This window comes from Ischnura elegans, chromosome 3 (genome assembly GCF_921293095.1).
Source record: "Ischnura elegans chromosome 3, ioIscEleg1.1, whole genome shotgun sequence".
Classification (NCBI taxonomy): domain Eukaryota; kingdom Metazoa; phylum Arthropoda; class Insecta; order Odonata; family Coenagrionidae; genus Ischnura; species Ischnura elegans.
Window position 1 is genome coordinate 65,068,369 of NC_060248.1, and position 20,171 is coordinate 65,088,539.

The 20,171-nt window shown below is 36.4% G+C and overlaps 1 protein-coding gene across 1 annotated transcript in view; it reads left to right on the plus strand.

Annotated features, from left to right (window-relative positions):
• The window catches only part of LOC124155937 (carboxypeptidase D), a 64,081-nt gene that overhangs the window by 26,273 nt on the left and 17,637 nt on the right, over window positions 1-20,171 (plus strand). Inside the window, exons 7-15 of the mRNA XM_046530168.1 lie at window positions 949-1,200; window positions 3,631-3,834; window positions 6,713-6,798; window positions 13,129-13,332; window positions 13,698-13,943; window positions 14,084-14,250; window positions 14,473-14,749; window positions 17,587-17,794; window positions 20,010-20,160. Coding sequence (XP_046386124.1) covers window positions 949-1,200; window positions 3,631-3,834; window positions 6,713-6,798; window positions 13,129-13,332; window positions 13,698-13,943; window positions 14,084-14,250; window positions 14,473-14,749; window positions 17,587-17,794; window positions 20,010-20,160 — 1,795 coding nt within the window. The remainder of the gene's footprint in view (window positions 1-948; window positions 1,201-3,630; window positions 3,835-6,712; window positions 6,799-13,128; window positions 13,333-13,697; window positions 13,944-14,083; window positions 14,251-14,472; window positions 14,750-17,586; window positions 17,795-20,009; window positions 20,161-20,171) is intronic.

Genomic DNA, 20,171 nt, shown 5'->3' on the forward strand with positions numbered 1-20,171 from the left:
GGTGTGTGAAATTTGTATAATTCCTACTACCTCTTGTTTTATCATCACAAGATATTTAGATGTGGAAAAAGCTAAAAGCCTGCAACTTATTCCAGTAGGTATCCATATCTATGATGCATTTATAAATCATACTGGTCATCATTTTTCAAGGCTACTAATGCCTCCTCTTTGAGATTAAATTTTAATGTGTCCATTAGGTATTAAGCCTTAACAATTTAGTACATATTTACTTGTTGTAATAAAGCATTTCTTAAATGTAACTTATGTAATTGTGATAGGTACTTGGTAGTAGCTCTTTTGTTCCTCATAAATGTACACTTTTTCTGTATAGTTGAGTGTGGAAATGATGGAATCTCATTTATTTTTATATAATTGTATTATTGAAGCCATTTGGAAAATTAAAAATTTGAGTATCAATACTTGGAGCAGATTTGTTTCATTGCCTAGAATGTTAGCAAAGTTTAAATTGATTTAGTGAAGAATAGCTCATCTTTTTTAGATGCATTTAGCTGAATGGAAACCTGGTGTATTAAAGTATCATTTATTTGAATGATAGTGATCTCTAAGTTTGGCATTAGAAGCAACCTTTTATCACACTACAGTCGCTTGATCAGTCTCAACTGTGTATTTCTATTGCTCTTATTATCCATTTCCTTACCATCACTAGGTCATATTTCTTTCATTAAAGATGTAGGTGGTCAGATTTTTTATTTATATCAAGAGTTTAAATGCTGAAAATACTGTAGAGAGCAGGAAAACTTGAGTAGTGTTGTTATATTTAATGGAGTTAACTTATGACCTTCCCTAGAAAAATTGTTCAAAAATTTCAGGAATTTGCTGTAAAATTTTCAAGGGTGTAATAAGTGAAGGAATTTTAAATCATATTTAATCATTAAGTCCTGATAACATAGATAACTTATTAAAATAATTGTAATTTGCTCTCCTTAGATGAACCACATTTTGGGCAGTATGTGAAAGAAGAATTGCAAAAACAAGAGAATCACAGCATCCAAAGAGTGGATGGTTTCTTATTCCCTCCTGTGTATGAGCATCATAACTATGATAAGTTGACTATGTTTCTAAAAAACTTGGCTGGAAACTATCCTAACATCACTCGCCTTTATTCAGCGGGAACCAGTGTGAGAGGTCGAGAACTGTGGGTCCTAGAAATATCTGATAACCCTGGGGTACATGAGCCTGGTGAGAATCACTACTGCAGTTAATTATTTTAAAATTAATCATATAGCTAAGATTCTATATTTCATCTATGTATCTACCTCATGTGGGCACTCATTATTGAAAATTACATTATAGGCATCAGGTAAAAAAAAGTCTTATAAAACTTATCTCAAGAAGCATTGCTTGAAATTTCTAGGTCTAAATAACATATCTTGTGTTGAAATTATTTTATTTTCCATTTTTAACATAAAGTGAGAACATATTTATCATGAATATTACTAAAACTGCTGGTCATCAACTAGTTTATTTGTAGTAATTTCAAACTCAACTCCATATTTCTTTTAAACTCTATTTTCTCACTTATATTTGAAACCCTCATCATGAAATCCTTAAGAAAAACTTTTTGTGCCAACATTCTGTAAAAATGGTGGTAGAATTTTTTTTACTTTTCCCACTTTGAATTTAATTATATGAGAAGGGTTTTTGAGGATAACTTATTCTTTCAATTAATATTTTTTTCATATGCTGAAGTCATTTAGAATTAACTGAATTCCTCTCAGCCATTCATGGTTGCCCATGCAATATTTTCCTGAGGGCCATAATTTAGGTTTGAAGAAGTGGAAGGTGTGAGGACCCTCCACTGATACAAGTGAAATTATGGGCATAAAATTGAGAATATTGTAAAGATAAATGATACCACACTGAAAATGCTTGTAGGGCTCTACTCCAATTAATATTTTTAATGCTGTCTGGAATGAAAAATCTTTCCCTGTGGAGAGCCCTGGAGCTATTGTGAACATTTTTTGATTGGAAAGTGTTAACACATTTTCTGTGGTGTGACCCACTAGTGGGACACTCCTGACTTCCTTCCTGCTCAACAGCAATTTTCCTTTATTTTGCTGCTCTAACAAATTTGCAAAATGAGAAGTTAGAGACATAAAAGTTAGTGTGTCTGAAATGTTTATGGTAATCAATGTGATGTGACAAGAACACAGTCGTGGGTCGCATATAACTTCTGGTCATACTGCCCAGGAAGAAACTTATTTTATATAACTGCCCCGAAAGAAACTGATTTACCATAAAAGCAAATTGTTGGTCACACCGTTGTCAGAATGGGTGGCACCGTGAAAATGGCGGATCATCTGCAATTTGCCCATCAATTGTGATCAGTTAAAAACCTGGGTAAACTCTTCTTGGGATTCCCACCGGGTTAAATTATCCGCATTAGCCATTGTTTCAGGGCACATCCTCAGGGCTGCTCATATGGATAATTTTACCCAATGGGATTCCTGAGAAGAGTTTACCCATATTATTCACCAGGAAAGCATCAAATCATGGTTAAAAACCTTTTAGTTTGCTATTTTATGTGCATCCAGTGTGCTACGTGATCCCATGCCCTGATATCAATCTGAATGGAGTTTGGCAACTAAAATTGAAATATGTAATGGGATCTGTTCCACCTGGGTGATGCTCCCAGGCACTGGCCTCAGTTTAATGCTCATATTACGAAGGCCTAGATACTTACAGTGCTGAGTCCTGGCAGTGGGCCAATGTCAAGGTGTTGTGCTTAGAGGGCCTCACAATAAAGGGTGCATAGTGTAGACCTTAGCTGCAGTCAACCTGAGCAGTTACACCCCCATGTACCTACCCTTCCCTTCCACCCACTCCCAATGGCAGATGGCTACCAAGTGAGGTGCCACCTACAGGCAGTGCCTGGATGATGAACCTATTCTTGACCCTCTGTTGGGTCCCACTGCAGAGTATACCCATGACCCACTGGTGGGTCACACAGTAGTCTGAAACTGGAAAGGGAGATTAAGCTTATGTAACAGTAACTTACCGTTTATGTCTGAATATAGTCCCCCCCTTTTTTTCCATAAATGCCTGTGGTAAAAGTAAAGGGGGGGACTATATTCAAACCCATTTTTTTAACTTTAACCATTTTTCCCAAAACCGTAGCCTCAAAATTAGGGGGGGGGGGACTATATTCGGATAAATACGGTACTTAAAATATTTCTTCATTTACACAACTTTCAAAAATAGCTCCATGCATTTTTATTTTTTACCTGTGAGGCAAGTCACAGTCTGTCCCTTGCCTGTGTATGGGCACATTTAGGCAGATTTAGTGGGGGGGGCATGCCCCCTCCAGACGCTTAAAATATAGATGAAATTTTTAGCAAAAATATCAATAAATTTTATATTACAATATAAAAGTTATCAATATTTCCGTATTAATAACTTTTATTTTAAAATTAAGGGTATATTTTGTATAGTAATTGATGCATGTACTTTTTAATCCTAAATATGAGAGTACCATTTGCCGGTCAGACCCTAGTGCCCCCCCTGAAAAAATCCTGGATCTGCCCTTGTATGGGCATGCATGAAAAATTGAGTGTAGAAATGGCCACAGCATTATTTCTAACTGTACTGATGTATCAATGCCCGGTACAGGTGAGCCTGAGTTCAAATACATAGCCAACATGCATGGCAATGAGGTTGTTGGAAGAGAAATGCTGCTTCTGCTGGCAAAATACCTTTGCGAGAATTACAAGACATCAGGAGCTGATGGAAATAGGGCCACATATTTAGTGGATTCTATTAGAATTCATTTTATGCCATCCATGAATCCTGATGGTTATGAAATGGCAAAAGAAGGTAAGATACCTACAGTTTTTCACTCTTAGAAATGTGTGAATTCCATGAGTAATGCATGTATCATATGACACTCAATAAAGGTTAAGACCCTTAAATGACTTAAGCCAATCAATGTAGGTATTTATGAACAGAATTTCTGTAAATTGCAATTTTCTGGTTCTATATTACAGAGAGTTGATACATTAGGGATGAATATATTAGAGGGGAGAGGATTTTTTTAGAATCTTTAGAGTTCCTATCAGTGGTGGATCTATTGAGTGGGGGGGGGGGGTTTAAGGGAGCTATAGCCCCCGACCTTGGGTATCCAATTTACACTGGATAGAAATGTATTTTTTTCCGACCCCCACTACTGGTGGAATTTTAACTCCCACTTAGCTCCCCCTTGTCCCTATCCTGGATCTGCTACTAGTTCCTATGCAAAGTACGATAGACCCTCGTTGTTACGAAGTTCACGGGACCGTAAAACCGGAGGTTCGTAATGACGAAGTTCGTGTGAACGTTTCTTTTAAGAATCGTCGAAAAAAAACGATATATGATATGGAATATGGTAAACGCGATTAAATTTCGCTGAAATATTTATAAACAGGAAAATTCGTTTCAGTTTCTCAACAGAAGAATGCGGCATGACGTAATCGAGGGTTGATATATTCCCGAATACAGTAAGTCCGATATACGAACTAGATGCGTTCCAATACCTTGTTCCTAAGTTGATAAACCTACGGTCCGGCCGCCGAGAGTTCTCCGATGACACGCAGAATGGTCTAGGTAGGGGCAGCGTTGCCAGGTAAGAAAGGGAAACGCCTACAAAGAGCTCTGAGAAGAAAGGAGCCAAAAGGGACGACGAGCGTGAAGGACCCAGAGGAAGAATCACTTGTTTTCGTGATTCGAAGAAAGGGCATGTGTTAGTGGTTCAGGCTTATTTCGGTGCTCCGTATGCGTGTGGGGTACGGCAATTGGCTGCAAACTGTGCTGGCACAAGGGTCTCCGCTCTCCTATTGTGCCGTCATCGGACAACTCTCGCCGGCCAGACTGTATGCAAGGCATCGAGGACTGCGGTTATCCTGAAAATGCAACACTGCATAACAATTGTGCGCTAACTCACGATTGTGACGAACTGATCTAGCTGGGCGTGCAACGCAGACGGAGCCGAAAAAAATAGCTCTCCGCGGCAAGGAAGAACGGGCGAAACGCTGTACAGTTCCTAACTTCACATCGGATTCATTGATTCTTTGCTCAGAGTATGCCCAGATTGCGAGTTCCTCTACGCCGCACCACGTAGCAAAGGCCAAATAAAAAGGCGCCAAATCCATATTTTGGTTCTAGGTAGGGGCAGCGTTGCCAGGTAAGAAAGGGAAAGCGTAAAGTTGTTATGTTAAATTTTGAAGTTTTTGAATGCTGGTATCTCTGAAAGTTCGTAAATCGAATGTGCGTAGGAAGAGGACTGATTGTACATCAAATTTACAAGCTGTAAAGAGTCGGTCACCATGATTCCTCAGGAATGAAGCTTATTATATGGCGTTGCGTGTATGGTGAAGAAAGAACCATAATTGACGCTCTTGGTCACAGTACACGAGGAGAACATAAACGTGGCGGGATTATTAAAACTTGGCGTAGTGAATATCCACCTAAATGCCATTGCTTATTCGTAGAACTTCGCAATAAAGTTCATTTTGTAACCGCCAGGACCGGGACTGAGGTTCGTAATTTCGTAAAAACGAAAATTTCATAGTAAAGTTTCTTTTACTATAGCTTGGATAGGCCTTTTCGTCGGGACCAACGATTTGCTTCGTAATAACAAGGTCTTCGTAATAATGTTGTTCGTATAAACTAGGGTACTATATTTAATTGATTTATAAATCTTCAATTAATTGAAGCATAAAGTAATCGTCAGTAAAATCCATGTGAAATTTGAAATAATTTTTATTTGTTCCAAAAACACAAGATGTTGTTATAGAATAAATTGGAGACAAAAAACTTTCTTTAAATATGTAGGTCAAGCATATAAGGATATTGATATGTCCTCAATGGAGTTTTTTATATCCAGGTCCCTCTCCCTTGCATTGCCATTTTGGATTGAGCGTAAGGGGAAGACATCTAGTACCATGAGCCTCGGTACAATGGCCATGGGAAGTCAGGAACCTGGATAATATAGTGGTCTGCGCAGTGACCTGAAAAGCCAGAGGTCTATGGTTCGTTTCCCATACCTGAGGAATTTTATCTCATGGAAAATTCACATGAATTTCACCTCCACTCACAAGGTGGGATTGAAATGCTACTTATGAAGGTCAATGTTAGGTTGTTATATCTTACCTTTTGCTGGTTATACATGAAGTGGTGAACAGTGGTTTGGCAGTTTTCCAGTACATTACTAGAATACAGCTGTTAACTTGAAAGCGAGATTGTCATGAAATGGATGGTTTTGAAACATACTAGCTTCTTTTCTATCTCAAACATATTTCAGGTATTTATTTTTTATCGTTAATGTAGTCATGAGGCTGAATTCTATGAAAATTTTCCACGTGTGTATGTAAATCTACTCTAATATCATTGGCAAATGTGGGAGTGTGGTGAAGCCTCAGTGGCAACAAGTGAGTTAATACACAGGTTTTCAAGTGTAGTAGAGTTGTGATCCAAAGTTTTCCGTAAATGAAGTGTAATACCAACTTGTCTCACTTTGTATTTTATGTTGAGATGAAATTAATGTGAGTTAGATAAGGCAAAATGTATTTATATTAATACAAGACATTGGCATTTGTTGAATAAAATTATTAATTCATTCTCTTGTAAACCTAGGATCTCATGTAATCTATGTTGATAAACATAGTAACGGTTTTTTTCATGTCTGATCATGCTAATTCATTGACATTATACTTTTCAGGAGACAAAGATGGTAGTTTGGGTCGAGAAAATGCACACGGGATGGACCTGAATAGAAATTTCCCAGACCAGTATGGGGTAACAAAGGTAACATTAGCCATCTTACCTTTGATGAGTTAGGGAAGTTAAAATTTCTGGATGCTGCTAATGTGATACTTTCTTACTCGTTATAATGGACCATTGAAATGTAAATACTTGTCTTGCATCCAAACACTATGGGCACAGAGTAGGGATATACAGAGAGGACAAAACGGCTGAAGGCGGTAATCAGCTCATTGCGCATTTCACCATGTTCTAAATAAGGAAACGTGGCTTGAGTTGCTATTTGGTTGCTATCGTTGCTATCATTCGCGCTTGGCGCGGAGTGTTGTCGCACAAATATTTTTTATTCCTCCACTCTTCAATGATTTCACGTAGTGTGCTAGTGTTTTAAAGAAACGTGGAAAATAAGACTAGAAGAAAAGATTTTGCTTGGTGTTCAGCCAGTCACTGCAAAAACAATGCGGGCATGACGGAAGCAAAGTTGAGTTTTTTCAGTTTCCCTAAAGACTCTGTGAGGTAAGTAATTTCATATTTTTTCTGAGTTACATTGCTGATCGAAGAAACTAAACTTACATTCGAGTATTATTTTGCATGCGAAATGAAACTGTCGAAAAAGTTTAATAAGAACTTGTGGTGTTGGCGCAGGTCCAAGGAATGGGTGATTCGATGTCGTCGGTCGGATTTAGAAAACAAGACTGTCAGTTATTTACATAATAACTGCCGGATTTGTGCGTGCGATTTGGCAGTTCCTTGCTTTACCATTATTAGTAAAGAAATAATTAGGCTACTTTGAATTTTAAAACCTCTTTTTTCGGTGGATGGTAAGTCGTTAGCACTATTTGGTTTGAATTTACCGCATTATTTTACTTATTTTCAATATGGCCGCCGTGCGATTTTTCATTACAGAGAAACCTATGGTACAGCCACCTAATGTCCCCTCTGTATATATCTACTCTGTGCTATGGGATGACATACCACCCCAATGTGGCTCTCATAATCTCCATCTTAAGTCCCGAAGGATTGAAAGTGAAATTGAAAGAATAAATTACAAACATTCCATACCTATGTAGTACCTACTTCTGAATGCTTGTAATAAGTATCTAATGGAGTAATGTGTATTCATTAAGTTGGCAACTGCTTTTTATTCATGGTATTAACTCTCTTCTCAATTAAGCCATTTCTCCTCTTAACAGTGTTAACTACTTTGGAATATATTCTGTTCCATTAAAATGAATAGGCTTAAGGTGCCTAATTTTGCCCTCTTGTTTCTAAATTTAGAAGTATCCCCCCAGAATTTTACCTAAAGTCATTGGCATCGATTGCGGTAAAATTTTGGTGAAATATATCATGAAAATTGTGATTTCGAAGCATTTTTGACCCCATTTTCGCTAATTCATAATAATTTCATTAAATAGGGAAATTGCATGTATCGTCAATTGCAATAATAATCATTTTGAACAGGTAACATGGATATAGGTATTATCTAGTGAAAATTCCTATAAGTTTCTCCATTCATCATCAAAAAAGAAATAAAAAAATTGACTTTAAAATTCAAGCAAAATTTCTCTGAGCCGACCTCTGCACAAAGACACATGAGCTTTTCCAAGGCCAGGCATGATGTCACGTGTGCATAAACTGGTAGGGAGTAGGGAAATATGCTGAGTGCATGTTGTAAACATTGTTTTGAGGGAGTATTTAGCTGCTCATCGTCACTTGTTCATGTTCTGTTATTCTTGGGCAAGTTTTCCTATTGCTATTGTGCCACGATTACTACTTGGGATATTAATAATGCGACATTGGTATAATAAAGTACAAGGGTTTTACCTCATATATGTAATTCAGTTATCAGAAGAATGGATGATTCCAACAAGCTCGAATAATGCCGCTCGTTTGAATAGTATACCTGATATTGATGCCATTACCCTCATGGAATTTGCTATGGCAAATTATTGCTATATGTCGGTGGAAAATCATGACGCAAAGAAGCTTGTAATATTGGAGGATAAAGATCGGTTTAATTATGCATGAATACCTCAATTTTCCCGCTTTATTGGGATGTACCATGCTTTAGTACATATTCTAACCATGTACCACTCCATTCATTCCATATGCATCTAGTTTTATGTTTGGGTCAAAACAGATTACTAGACACACTTGTAGATATGCAAGGGTTCTACAGAAAGTACCAAAATTAAAGGTTTAGTGGTTGAAATAGCTGTTGATGGCCTCAAGAATTATATACATACCAACATGTCTTTAGATGCATCAACTATAATATGTTTAAGTTTTAACATGGTCAATAGCCCATACCTTTGCAATAAGGGAGTTCAGCAGAGTAGTGATGGCATGAATGACTCTTTTTGGTGAGATTATTGAAGTGAAATATGAACTGTATACCATAAAAAGATCACCTACTCAATTAAAAATCATTGGTGGACTCACTTATGGGTTGAGTAGGCACGCTTGAATCACCCAAGTTAGAGCGCTGTTAGCCCAGGACTGCTTCGGGCAATGCCTTCTCAGGCTTACGAGCCGTGCTGTTGAATTTGGCAATGCCGCATTAGCGGAGGAGGTGGTCCTATCTGTCCTACGGTGGTCCCATTCTCTTCCTGCTGAAATCCATTACAAATGCTTAGCTGGAGAGCCTTAAATCACTGATAAAAATACTTAACTCCTGTGAAATAACAAATAATCTGTTGCTCTGCATTCTTTTTGGTTAAGTAGCGGGGTTGGGAAAGCTAATGCCAATTCAGAGAGCACAAGAAAAGCACTTTCTATAATAATGAAAAATAACTTTTAGGCCGTTAAGTATGAAAAGCAGCAGACAGTTAAGGAAACACAAGGCATGCACTTATTGTTTAAAGAGACTCTTATTTCATGGTAGTGTGACAGGGTGTCACCATTTCCTTGGTTCAACATATACAAATTCACAGCAAAACAGTCTGCACACAGTTCACATGTGAGATTGTGAATCGGTTCAGCTGCCAACGCATACACAAGCTACAACGTATTTCAATAATTCAGGAAAAATCCACGAACGATATAGAAGCTCACACTATTAAAAATAATGGGAAATAGGCAAATACAATCACTAAAACTGGAAGTAACTACTATTCTTATATTCTTCACGTACAACTTACAATCACAAATATTGTTATGATGAAAACTAATATTTATTCACCGAATTATAGCCTTAAATTGCAAGCGGCACAGGTGACTTTTTTCACTGCTAGTGATTGATGTGGTTGATATTCTAGAAAAACAAACTTCAGACACAACTTTGATCTTGAAAGCTTGATCGTGAAAATGCATACCTATGGTAAACAATGCAGGTGAACACGTCACTAAAGATTTTTACTTTTCTGTCAGACATGTATCGATAGTGTAATAGCACTGTTTACAATTCAATCACGATCGAACACTGATAGTTACAACTCTTGGCCAATATTTTTCAACCTTGTCAAACTTTGTGCATTACAATCAGTGGCACTGTGATTATCAGCTGTAGATTAACGGGAGTTCTCACGTTGAAAATAACACTATTTTGGTGCAAAAGATGTTCATAGAAATCTCCAAGCAGCGAGCAAAAGTTATATTCACCTTACAATACAAGCATAGGCAATCCTATACAGGGAATTTTCCGGTACCTACGAAGAAATAGATGAAGTTATTAAAAATAAAAGCATAGCGGACATTAGAAAACATCACAATTGTTCTAATTACATAAACGAATGAGGTGCTGTCCATAACACCAACTTATAATCAACATATCCACCTTCAACAGCCGTGGCTCAGACTGCTACAACGATGTTATTAAGGTATTATAAAATTTTTGGTTTCACTGCTCCAGTTTTATATTTATGGGCTTACTCATTGTCAGATATTAACATTATAAATATTACAAAATATGAGGTCTCCGAGCCTCTCCCAAGTAACATTTTTGGTTGGCCCTCTGTTGGCAGATGGTGGGACACAGCGGTTGGCCCATGGTATGATTTGGCCACCTCGCCAACCGTATCCCAACCAACGATTCCCCAACGATGGGCCAACAGAGCATTACAGTCGGGCCTTCGTATTCCCAACCCAAGGCCAACAAATCTCCGACGATACACCGTTGGCCCTTTTAAATTCTGCCATCCGTTTCCCAACAAAAGCTATATTTTACCGGCATTTCTCATTTTTATAGAATGAGAGTTAAATTAATTTACCTTCTCACTTGATACGATACCGGTAGAATCTTTACCTTTAACTCCCTATAAATCAAAATGAAATTAAATACATTAAAAATCAATGCTATAGGACAAAGTAAGGTTACAGTGGTTAAAAGTGGAAAACAAAAAATCAATATCAGTTCAGAAGGTCCCCAACTTTTATTTTTACAAATTAGGACACTTTTTATTAGGACAAAATTAGGAAAATTTCAACAGCACCTTTCCATATTACAATATGGCACACACAAAAACTGTCCATCTTCTTTGTAGGGCAACAAAACACACTTAGATAAAATCTGGGTGGACTGCAATTTGCATCCAGCAACTAATTTTTTTACTACAAATATACCAATGGTACCACTTCTAAGAGGTACCTAATTCAAAGAAATCCTCCTTAATTTCAAACATGTCACACTGCAAGATGTACACCCCTGATGAGTTATTTGATTCAATTGCCTTCACAATTTCTATTCTCTGGTCTTCGGTAACGAAATTGTTAAGTTTAGTCCATTTTACTTGGATTGGATTGGACAATTGGATTAATAAGTGCAAGATTTAGGGATATTAATAGGAATCACAGAAACACTGATTGAGTATAATAGTTGATGTATTTTCCATAAAATAATAATTGTGCAGTTGTTATTTAGGTTTACTCATACAAATTCAATCTCATTCTCTTCAGAGAGGACTAAATCACTCACTTTGTCCATTGAAACACTGTTTTCATTAAAAATTCCACTTATACTAGATATGCCACAATCTGAAAAAATATACATATCGATCTATCTAAATTAATGATGAAAAGTTTAAAATTCCACGAAACTATCTGTTTAAGGTAACATGATTTTAGGAATGCCAGTTTTGTAAGACTTACCAAATGAGGTCAATGCGTTATTTTTGTTAGAAGCACTCGACTTATTTTATTTAACTGCTATCACAAAGACAAAGCCCTTACAACCAAACAAGTCTTGGTTGTTAGGTTGCTAGGGAAACATGTGAACCGTATCCTGCAACGTATGCAATCGATGTATACATCGTGCTTATTCACGGCCCATATCGAACTTCCATCGGTTAAGTTAGACTCGAAACAGACAGATCTTATAAGTCTACAATTTTTCATGTGCCCTCCGGGATATATATACTAACAAGTTGCATTAAAGAAGCCTCCGCTTCTTGGAACCATTTATGTCAAATACCATGCTGAAAACACCAGAAAATTAGCAGAACATTACTTAAAAAAGAGTTATACATAATTTCCAAAAATTATCTTATAATATATTCTTAAAAAATTAACTTAAAATAATTATTCTGCCTGCACATAGTCGGTAGCATTGACTGTCAAAGCAAGCGATTATGCCATCCCTATTTTTTAATGAATAGATGCTACCGATCTGATAACCATTTGATACGATAAATCGATTACAATGGAATTTCGCCAATCTCTACGTTGAAGATCTTGTCGGAATTTTGTTTGCAGCTCTCATGGCGGAAATTGAGGAAATGGTATGATGTCCCTACGGTGGCCCAATGATAATCTATTTCGTAGGGCCATCGTTGGGGATTTCTGTTGGGCCAACAGCATAAACCGTTTCGTTGGGCCGACGAACAATATCTGCGTTGGGCCAACAGCGGAATTTGGTAGGCATATCCACCCACAATGAGCCAACCGTGACTACGGTTCCCCAACCGAGGCCCAACGGTCAATGTTACTTGGGCTATTATCAGATATTTTGCTTTTAATTGAAAATGACCAATACGTCTCACAAACGAAGCTCTCACAACTGCTGGCAACTGATAAACAATCACAACAATTGCTTCAGATGATGTTTCGACACAGATGACGTCATCAAGGCTTCTTCAGGAGGTGCTTGGGGGTTGAGGGCATTTTTGGCACGCTTTAAAATTTTTCATATTTATCATTGAATATCTCGCAAAGGAAAACTCAGATTTACATATGGTTTTCTTTGTTGAATTTAGAAAAAATAATTTTCGGTCCACCTGTGAAATAAAATAAATTCATGCAAGTTCCCCATTCTCTGGGGGACATAATATATGTATCAAATACTGGAGGGATACATCCCCCACAGAATAAATGCCTAAAGTAATACTTATTAATTAGGTGGCTATAACTCATATCTAATCTCTTGTTTGGTTTAAATCTTAGGAGAACAAAATTCCTGAGCCAGAAACTGCAGCTGTAATGAAATGGATTAAATCTTATCCATTTGTTCTCTCTGCTAATCTACATGGTGGTTCTTTGGTTGCAAACTATCCTTTTGATGATAATATGGATGGAATTTATCAAGGAACAAAGAATCCTTCTGCAGATGATGCCTTGTTTATGCATCTTGCATTGACGTATTCCAAGGTAATATGGGAAGCTTTCAAGTCATGGTGCATAGTACCTTTGGAAAGAATTCAAGTTTTGTGAAGACATTTTTTTCATTTTTGGTACTTTTGTGATTTGGTTATGTTAATATAAAAGTCTACTAGTTTTTCAGAGTAAAATTCATTTCCTTGCTTTGAATTTCAATTTGGTGGAGGAAAAATATGCTATTAAAAAAGAATAATGTTTTTACATTTTATACCTAGGGTAAAGAATGAAGATTGTTAATTAAAATAACTTAAATTATATTCAAATATTTTTGAAAACTTACATTTGGAGCAATCATTCTTGATTTAATTAACAAAATAATGGTATTGATGACACTTTGATCCTAATTTGCATTTTAGGCTCATAAAACAATGCATTTGGGAAAACCGCCTTGTGCCCTAACTCCAAGAGAAAATTTCAAAGATGGAATCACCAATGGAGCCCAGTGGTATGTTGTCAATGGTGGAATGCAGGATTGGAACTATTTGCATGGAAACTGTATGGAAATAACATTAGAGATTGGCTGTTATAAGTTTCCGTATGCATCTGAACTGCCTCATTACTGGGATTTAAACAAAGATGCACTTCTGACATTTATGGAAAAGGTATTTTGTTCCATGTGTAATTGCTTTTGATTTATGGCGATGTTAACATTCATATCATCTGGATGTTAGTATTTTAGAAATTATTACATCTTAATGGTTAATTTAATATAATATTTATAAACACTAATTATTTATTGTAGATTCACATGGGAGTGCGAGGCTTTGTGTTGGACATGGAGGGAAGAATGATAGGTAATGCAACTATTTCAGTTGCTGGGATTGATCATGATATATATGCTTCAGAATCTGGTGAATATTGGCGACTGCTGCTTCCTGGGAAGTATAGAATGACGGCATTCGCAAAAGGGTAAGCAGGCACCTGCTTTAGAATTGAAAGTGAATTCTTGATCTTTTACAACCAAGATATTTTCGTTTCTTGTTGTGGGCAAAGTTTTCTCAATTTATTTTTATTTTTATTGGACTTTAAATGTTAACATTTGTTTATAGTGAATTCATTTCAGAATCTTTACTTATTTTGCTGAATTTTGAAATGTGTATGTAATTATTTTCATTCTTTATTGCATTTCAGGTATAAAAAAGCATTTGTGGATATAGAGGTGGGTCCTGAGGGATCATCTCCCTCTTTGCATAATTTTACTCTTCTGGGTGATGATTCCAGCCAGTGGTCAGCTGATAACGATTATCACCTTTTGGAGAATGTGGCTCCTCGTGCTAGCTATTACTCGAACTCACAAATCTCAAAGCTGTTTGCAGATCTAGAGAATAGTTTCCATACCGTAGCAGAATTCCAAGCTGGAGATAATTTGATCACTACAGCCCTTCATACACTCAAAATAACTCATGAGGTAAGCTTCATATCTGTATGTCATTTTTTTAATTTTAAGTAAGCTTAAATATTGATATTTTTATCTTTACGTGATTGTAGCTGTACATTTATGTGCAACAATCTAACATCTGGATGAAAATACTTTTAGTAGTAATCTCTTCCAACTCCATGCACTTATAGGAGTAGAGCTCTCCATTTATTTCTATGTTATGTGGTAGTACTTCCAATAACCCTTTAGATGAGGTGGAAAAGTCATTATATTTCCAACTTCTCCAGTCTTCAAATGGAATGAATAGTTATGGATTCTCTCTATGGTTATCAACCAGTCATGCAATATCATTATTATTCCATTCAAAAAAATTAAGTGTAAAAACAAGGGAGTTCATCCTTTGTGTTGTAAATTGTGGGAAAAAGTATGAGATTTTATGAAAAGAAAGACGGTTAGCTGTCCTCTCGATTATTTCTTAGGCATGCATTATCCCCTTATCACAGAATAAACTCTAAGAAAAAACAATATAAATGAAAATTATTAAACTCTAATAAAGATGCACTTCCGACACTATATCTCCACATACCGCATGTAATAAGTGGAATACCCGTTAGTTATCTGTTGAGAATCAGTACTTAATGATTGAGCCCAGCTATAATTGCAATACCCAAGTAGGTAAATTGAATATTTTCTCACCTTATCGTAACTGTGTTGATATTACCTCTCTTTTATTATTATCATTATCTGATCTTCTATTCTACAAAATAATACACAATAAAAACCATGATTGTAAAACAAAGAATCCCTTGCTATGAATAAATATTTACACCTCAATACCATATGATTCATGTTTGCATTGTTATTATTTTGAAATAGAAGTTGTTGTATGAAATAAAAATTATCCAATCTGTTTAGTAATAGGTAATTTCATTTGGTGAAGTTGTCAACTGAAGAGGCAATCTGGCAGAGTTTTATGAAATTATTCTTCTGTGATTACCACAGTATTTTGAAGGAAAGGTTAACTATAAGAAATAATCGTCTATGATGCGAATAATAACATATGGTACGAAGATATACAATGAAATCTTGTTACCTAATCCTCCAATGAACTTGATGGGAGTTGGACGATGGTGGCACTAGCCATTTGGGATTTCAATTCACCGAGGCGATGTGCAGGTTGTGTTATCAAAGAATTAGCAAAGCGTTCATGTAGATGGAAGAAATGACTCGCAAGTGTAGCATTGACAGTTAACTCACGTGGGTACATATTTTGAAAACATGAGAAATTCTGAATGTGATAACAAGTAATACTTTCTTCACAATAAGGTAATGGGCTTTTGAGGGTCCCTCCACGTTCAAGCTCTTTTTCCTGGATCAGAACTTTTGATCTCAACACGCCAGTTTGGTTACTCAAGAAATTTTGTCTCCTCTAGGCATAAAAAATCAAAGATAAGCCTTTTCCATTGTGAATAAATGAGCTTTTCATGTTGAGCTACACAGCTCATGCTAATTCTAAATTGAATGCATGAAAACAAAGCTTTAGGTCTCATGTAAGGAAAAATCTATGCATAATGTGGACTTTAGAAAAAAATCTTATATTCACATTGTAATATATTATCTGAGCTCATAATTTGTAATGGAGCAGTCATTTTCTCGCGTGGGGCTCACACATAAACTTTGTTCAGGGAGGTTTCATAAATAGAAAGGTCAATTATGAGAATGTTTTGTTCTAGGTTTTTTGCTGGCATTATTAATGGGAATGGCCTGGAGCTATGGTAATAATTATGTGATATGGAGGATTTAACAAAATTTATTTGATTGTAGTTTGTAATATGTAGGTTTTCTGTAAAATTTATTCATCATCATCACTGGTCAACAATCCTAGGATTGGTTTGACGCAGCTCTCCACTCAGTTCTCCTATCAGCTAATCTTTTCACACCTACGTAATTCTTCTCTTTCACATCTCTCTTTACTTGTTCCATATATTTTGTTCGGGGTCTTCCTTTTCCATTCTTGCCTTCCACTTGTCCTTCGACGATTGTCTTCATCAGGCCATCATGTCTCAAGATGTGGCCTATAAGGTTGTTCCGTCTTCTTATTAAGGTTTTCATGAGGATTCTCTTCTCTCCTACCCTTCTTAGCACTTCCTCGTTACTAACTCGGTCGATCCATTTGATTTTCATCATTCTTCTGTAGCACCACATTTCAAAGGCCTCTATCGTTGCTTTCTCCGCTGCGGTCATTGTCCATGCCTCACTTCCGTATAGGAGCATACTCTAGATGTAGGTTCTTATAAATTGTTTCTTTACTTTCATATTTAAGTTTCCCGCTGTAAGCAGGTCTCTCTTTTGGTGGAATGCTCTCTTCGCCTGGGCTATTCTGCTGATAATTTCTTTCTTGCTTCTCCCATCACTAGTTATCTTGCTTCCCAAATAACAGAATTCATCCACCTCTATCAGTTTTTTCCTCCCTATTTTAATGTTGGTCTTGACTTCTTCTCTTCTGCTGCATACTAAGATCTTGAAAATTTATTCAATACTCAAAATATAAATCTCTTTGTAATCTACTTGCTTCTATGAGCTAATTTTACATCTTTGATGGGTAATAAATTTTTATGTGATGATAAACTATAAACTTATTTAAGGTTTTTTTCATTTACATTAGCATTAATTAAGTATACCACATATTTGATCTCATTTAATGATTTCTATGCTTATTTGCTGATGCATTTGTTATGCATCTCATCTCTAATATACACTGACATGCCTTATATCTGAATCAATGTACTCATTGCTTTCTTAACCTTTGGCAAGGAAGTAAATTTATTATTATTACTGTATTTTATAATTTTATTTTATGCTTGAAGTTTGGTGCTCCTGAGGAGAAAAAATTTCACATACTGCTACTGGGTGGTGTGTATGCAACTCAACCTGTTGGCCGAGAAATGTTAGTTCGGTTGGCTAAGCACCTCTTAGCTGGGCTTAAGCATGGAGATACCACTATTTCTGAGATCCTCAGGACAGCCGTGATTCACATCATTCCTGTGGTGGATCCAGGCTTTGGAAGCTTTCAAGGTGAAACTATATTTTATTCTCTTCTTCTTAGCCAAATAGGTAATAGCCACTAAGTTTTCGTGGCAGCATTCAGACCGCCTCTCTGGACCTGCTACATCTAGCACTTGTGATATTACCTTACGCTATTATGTTTTAATGTAATCTCTTGGTTCATGTAAATTTTGAATTTTGTATCAAATAACATTTTGTCTGTTATTTCGCTGCAATGAAAGTAGCCGTGATATAATCAGGGCCCAGCTGTGAAGAAGCAAGAATTAAGAAAGGAGTGCGACAAGGCTGTACATTGTCACCCGTAATTTTCAACGTTTACATTGAAAAAGCCATTAAGGAAATCAAAGAAAAGGCATTGGGAGTGAATATCCATGGAGAAAAAATAAGCATGCTAAGATTTGCCGATGATATAGCCGTTATAGCAGAAACAGAGAAGGATTTGAAAAATAATCTGGTTAATATGGTTAGGGTAATGAGTACATATCAACTGAAAATAAGCATGAAGAAAACCAAGATCTTAGTATGCAGCAGAAGAGAAGAAGTCAATACCAGCATTAAAATAGGGAGGCAAAAACTGATAGAAGTGGATGAATTCTGTTATTTGGGAAGCAAGATAACTAGTGACGGGAGAAGCAAGAAAGAAATTATCAGCAGAATAGCCCAGGCGAAGAGAGCATTCCACCAAAAGAGAGACCTGCTTACAGCGGGAAACTTAAATATGGAAGTAAAGAAACAATTCATAAGAACCTACATCTGGAGTATGCTCCTATACGGAAGTGAGGCATGGACATTGACCGCAGCGGAGAAAGCAAGGATAGAGGCCTTTGAAATATGGTGCTACAGAAGAATGATGAAAATCAAATGGATTGACCGAGTTAGTAACGAGAAAGTGCTAAGAAGGGTAGGAGAGAAGAGAAGCCTCATGAAAACCTTAATAAGAAGACGGAACAACCTTATAAGCCACATCTTGAGACATGATGGCCTGATGAAGACAATCGTCGAAGGGCAAGTGGAAGGCAAGAATGGAAAAGGAAGACCTCGGACAAAATATATGGAACAAGTAAAGAGAGATGTGAAAGAGAAGAATTACGTAGGTGTGAAAAGATTAGCTGATAGGAGAACTGAGTGGAGAGCTGCGTCAAACCAATCCTAGGATTGTTGACCAGTGATGATGATGAAAGTATAATAAAAATTGAAATGAGGGTGCTGAAATAATTTGCGCAAAACCCAATTCCGAAACTTTAAGAATATCAATAATTTTGATGTGTGTATTTATTTATCACATATTTCACAAAGAATTTTTCAAAATGGGTCAGTGGTAGCCAAGGCGATCATAGCTATTAAGTTTAAGTTTTTTTTTGGAAAATCAGTTGGATTTCAGAATGAAATGCCTAATGAAATGAATCCAATCACTTGTAAGGTAGCTAGATGTGTTAATTTTGGCAATTTTCATAATACCCTATTGGTGCATTTGAAAGTTGAGCAGTGTCACTCTATGTGAACTGGTGCCAAAGACCAGGACTGAGAATCAGCGCTAGGAAATTAACTTGATTAGAAACTGACTAAAAAGTGGAGCTGACCTATTTTTATTTACCTGAAATTGTCCCTCAAACCAGTGCTTAATTTCAGTCAGGACGAGCAGGAACGGCACCCTGGCAACTCTCAGGAAAAGTTGGTTCATGTCAAAAAATGTCATCGCTTCTTTTAAATTTGATAAAATATATATTCTCATTGTAACTTTATTACTAGTTTTAAAAAATTGGAAGTTTTTGAGGGGAGCGTATATTTGAAAATCGTGTGAATTAAATGTGTCTGTATGCATTCCTGTGCCTAAAATTTTAGCAATGAAGTCTTGCCTTGAACTACTAAATTGCTTTACCATTAATTCTGGCTTTATGGTGTAATTAGTCCCAGGCATGCTTTAGTAAATGGATTATAGAAAGTAATTACGCTCTTTATTTTCCCTCCTATTATTCAAACTTTTATATTGATGGTAACATTTCAATTTGCACAATGAAATAACTTAATGAAATGAGGATGAGTTAAATCTTGAAAATATGGAAACATTTTTTTGTTATCTGTGTGAAAAAAATTTTACTGTTGCTATCTAAGATTTGATCACCTTAACAGTTTTATCACAAATGATGGGCATAAAAGTGGAAGTGGTCCACTAGTGTCTTTCATTTTAGTCACCATTTTAAGGTGTGTGCATTGATTTTTGCAGAAAAATGCAACCCTGATAGTGCTGAGAAAGAGACTGGAACTTTATTTTATACAGACACTCCAAGTCCAGCATCGGATGCCCTTAAGATGTTGCTAAGGACAGAAAACTTTGACATGGCTCTCAGTTTAGAAAGTGGTGGATATTTTATGAGGTAATAACTGG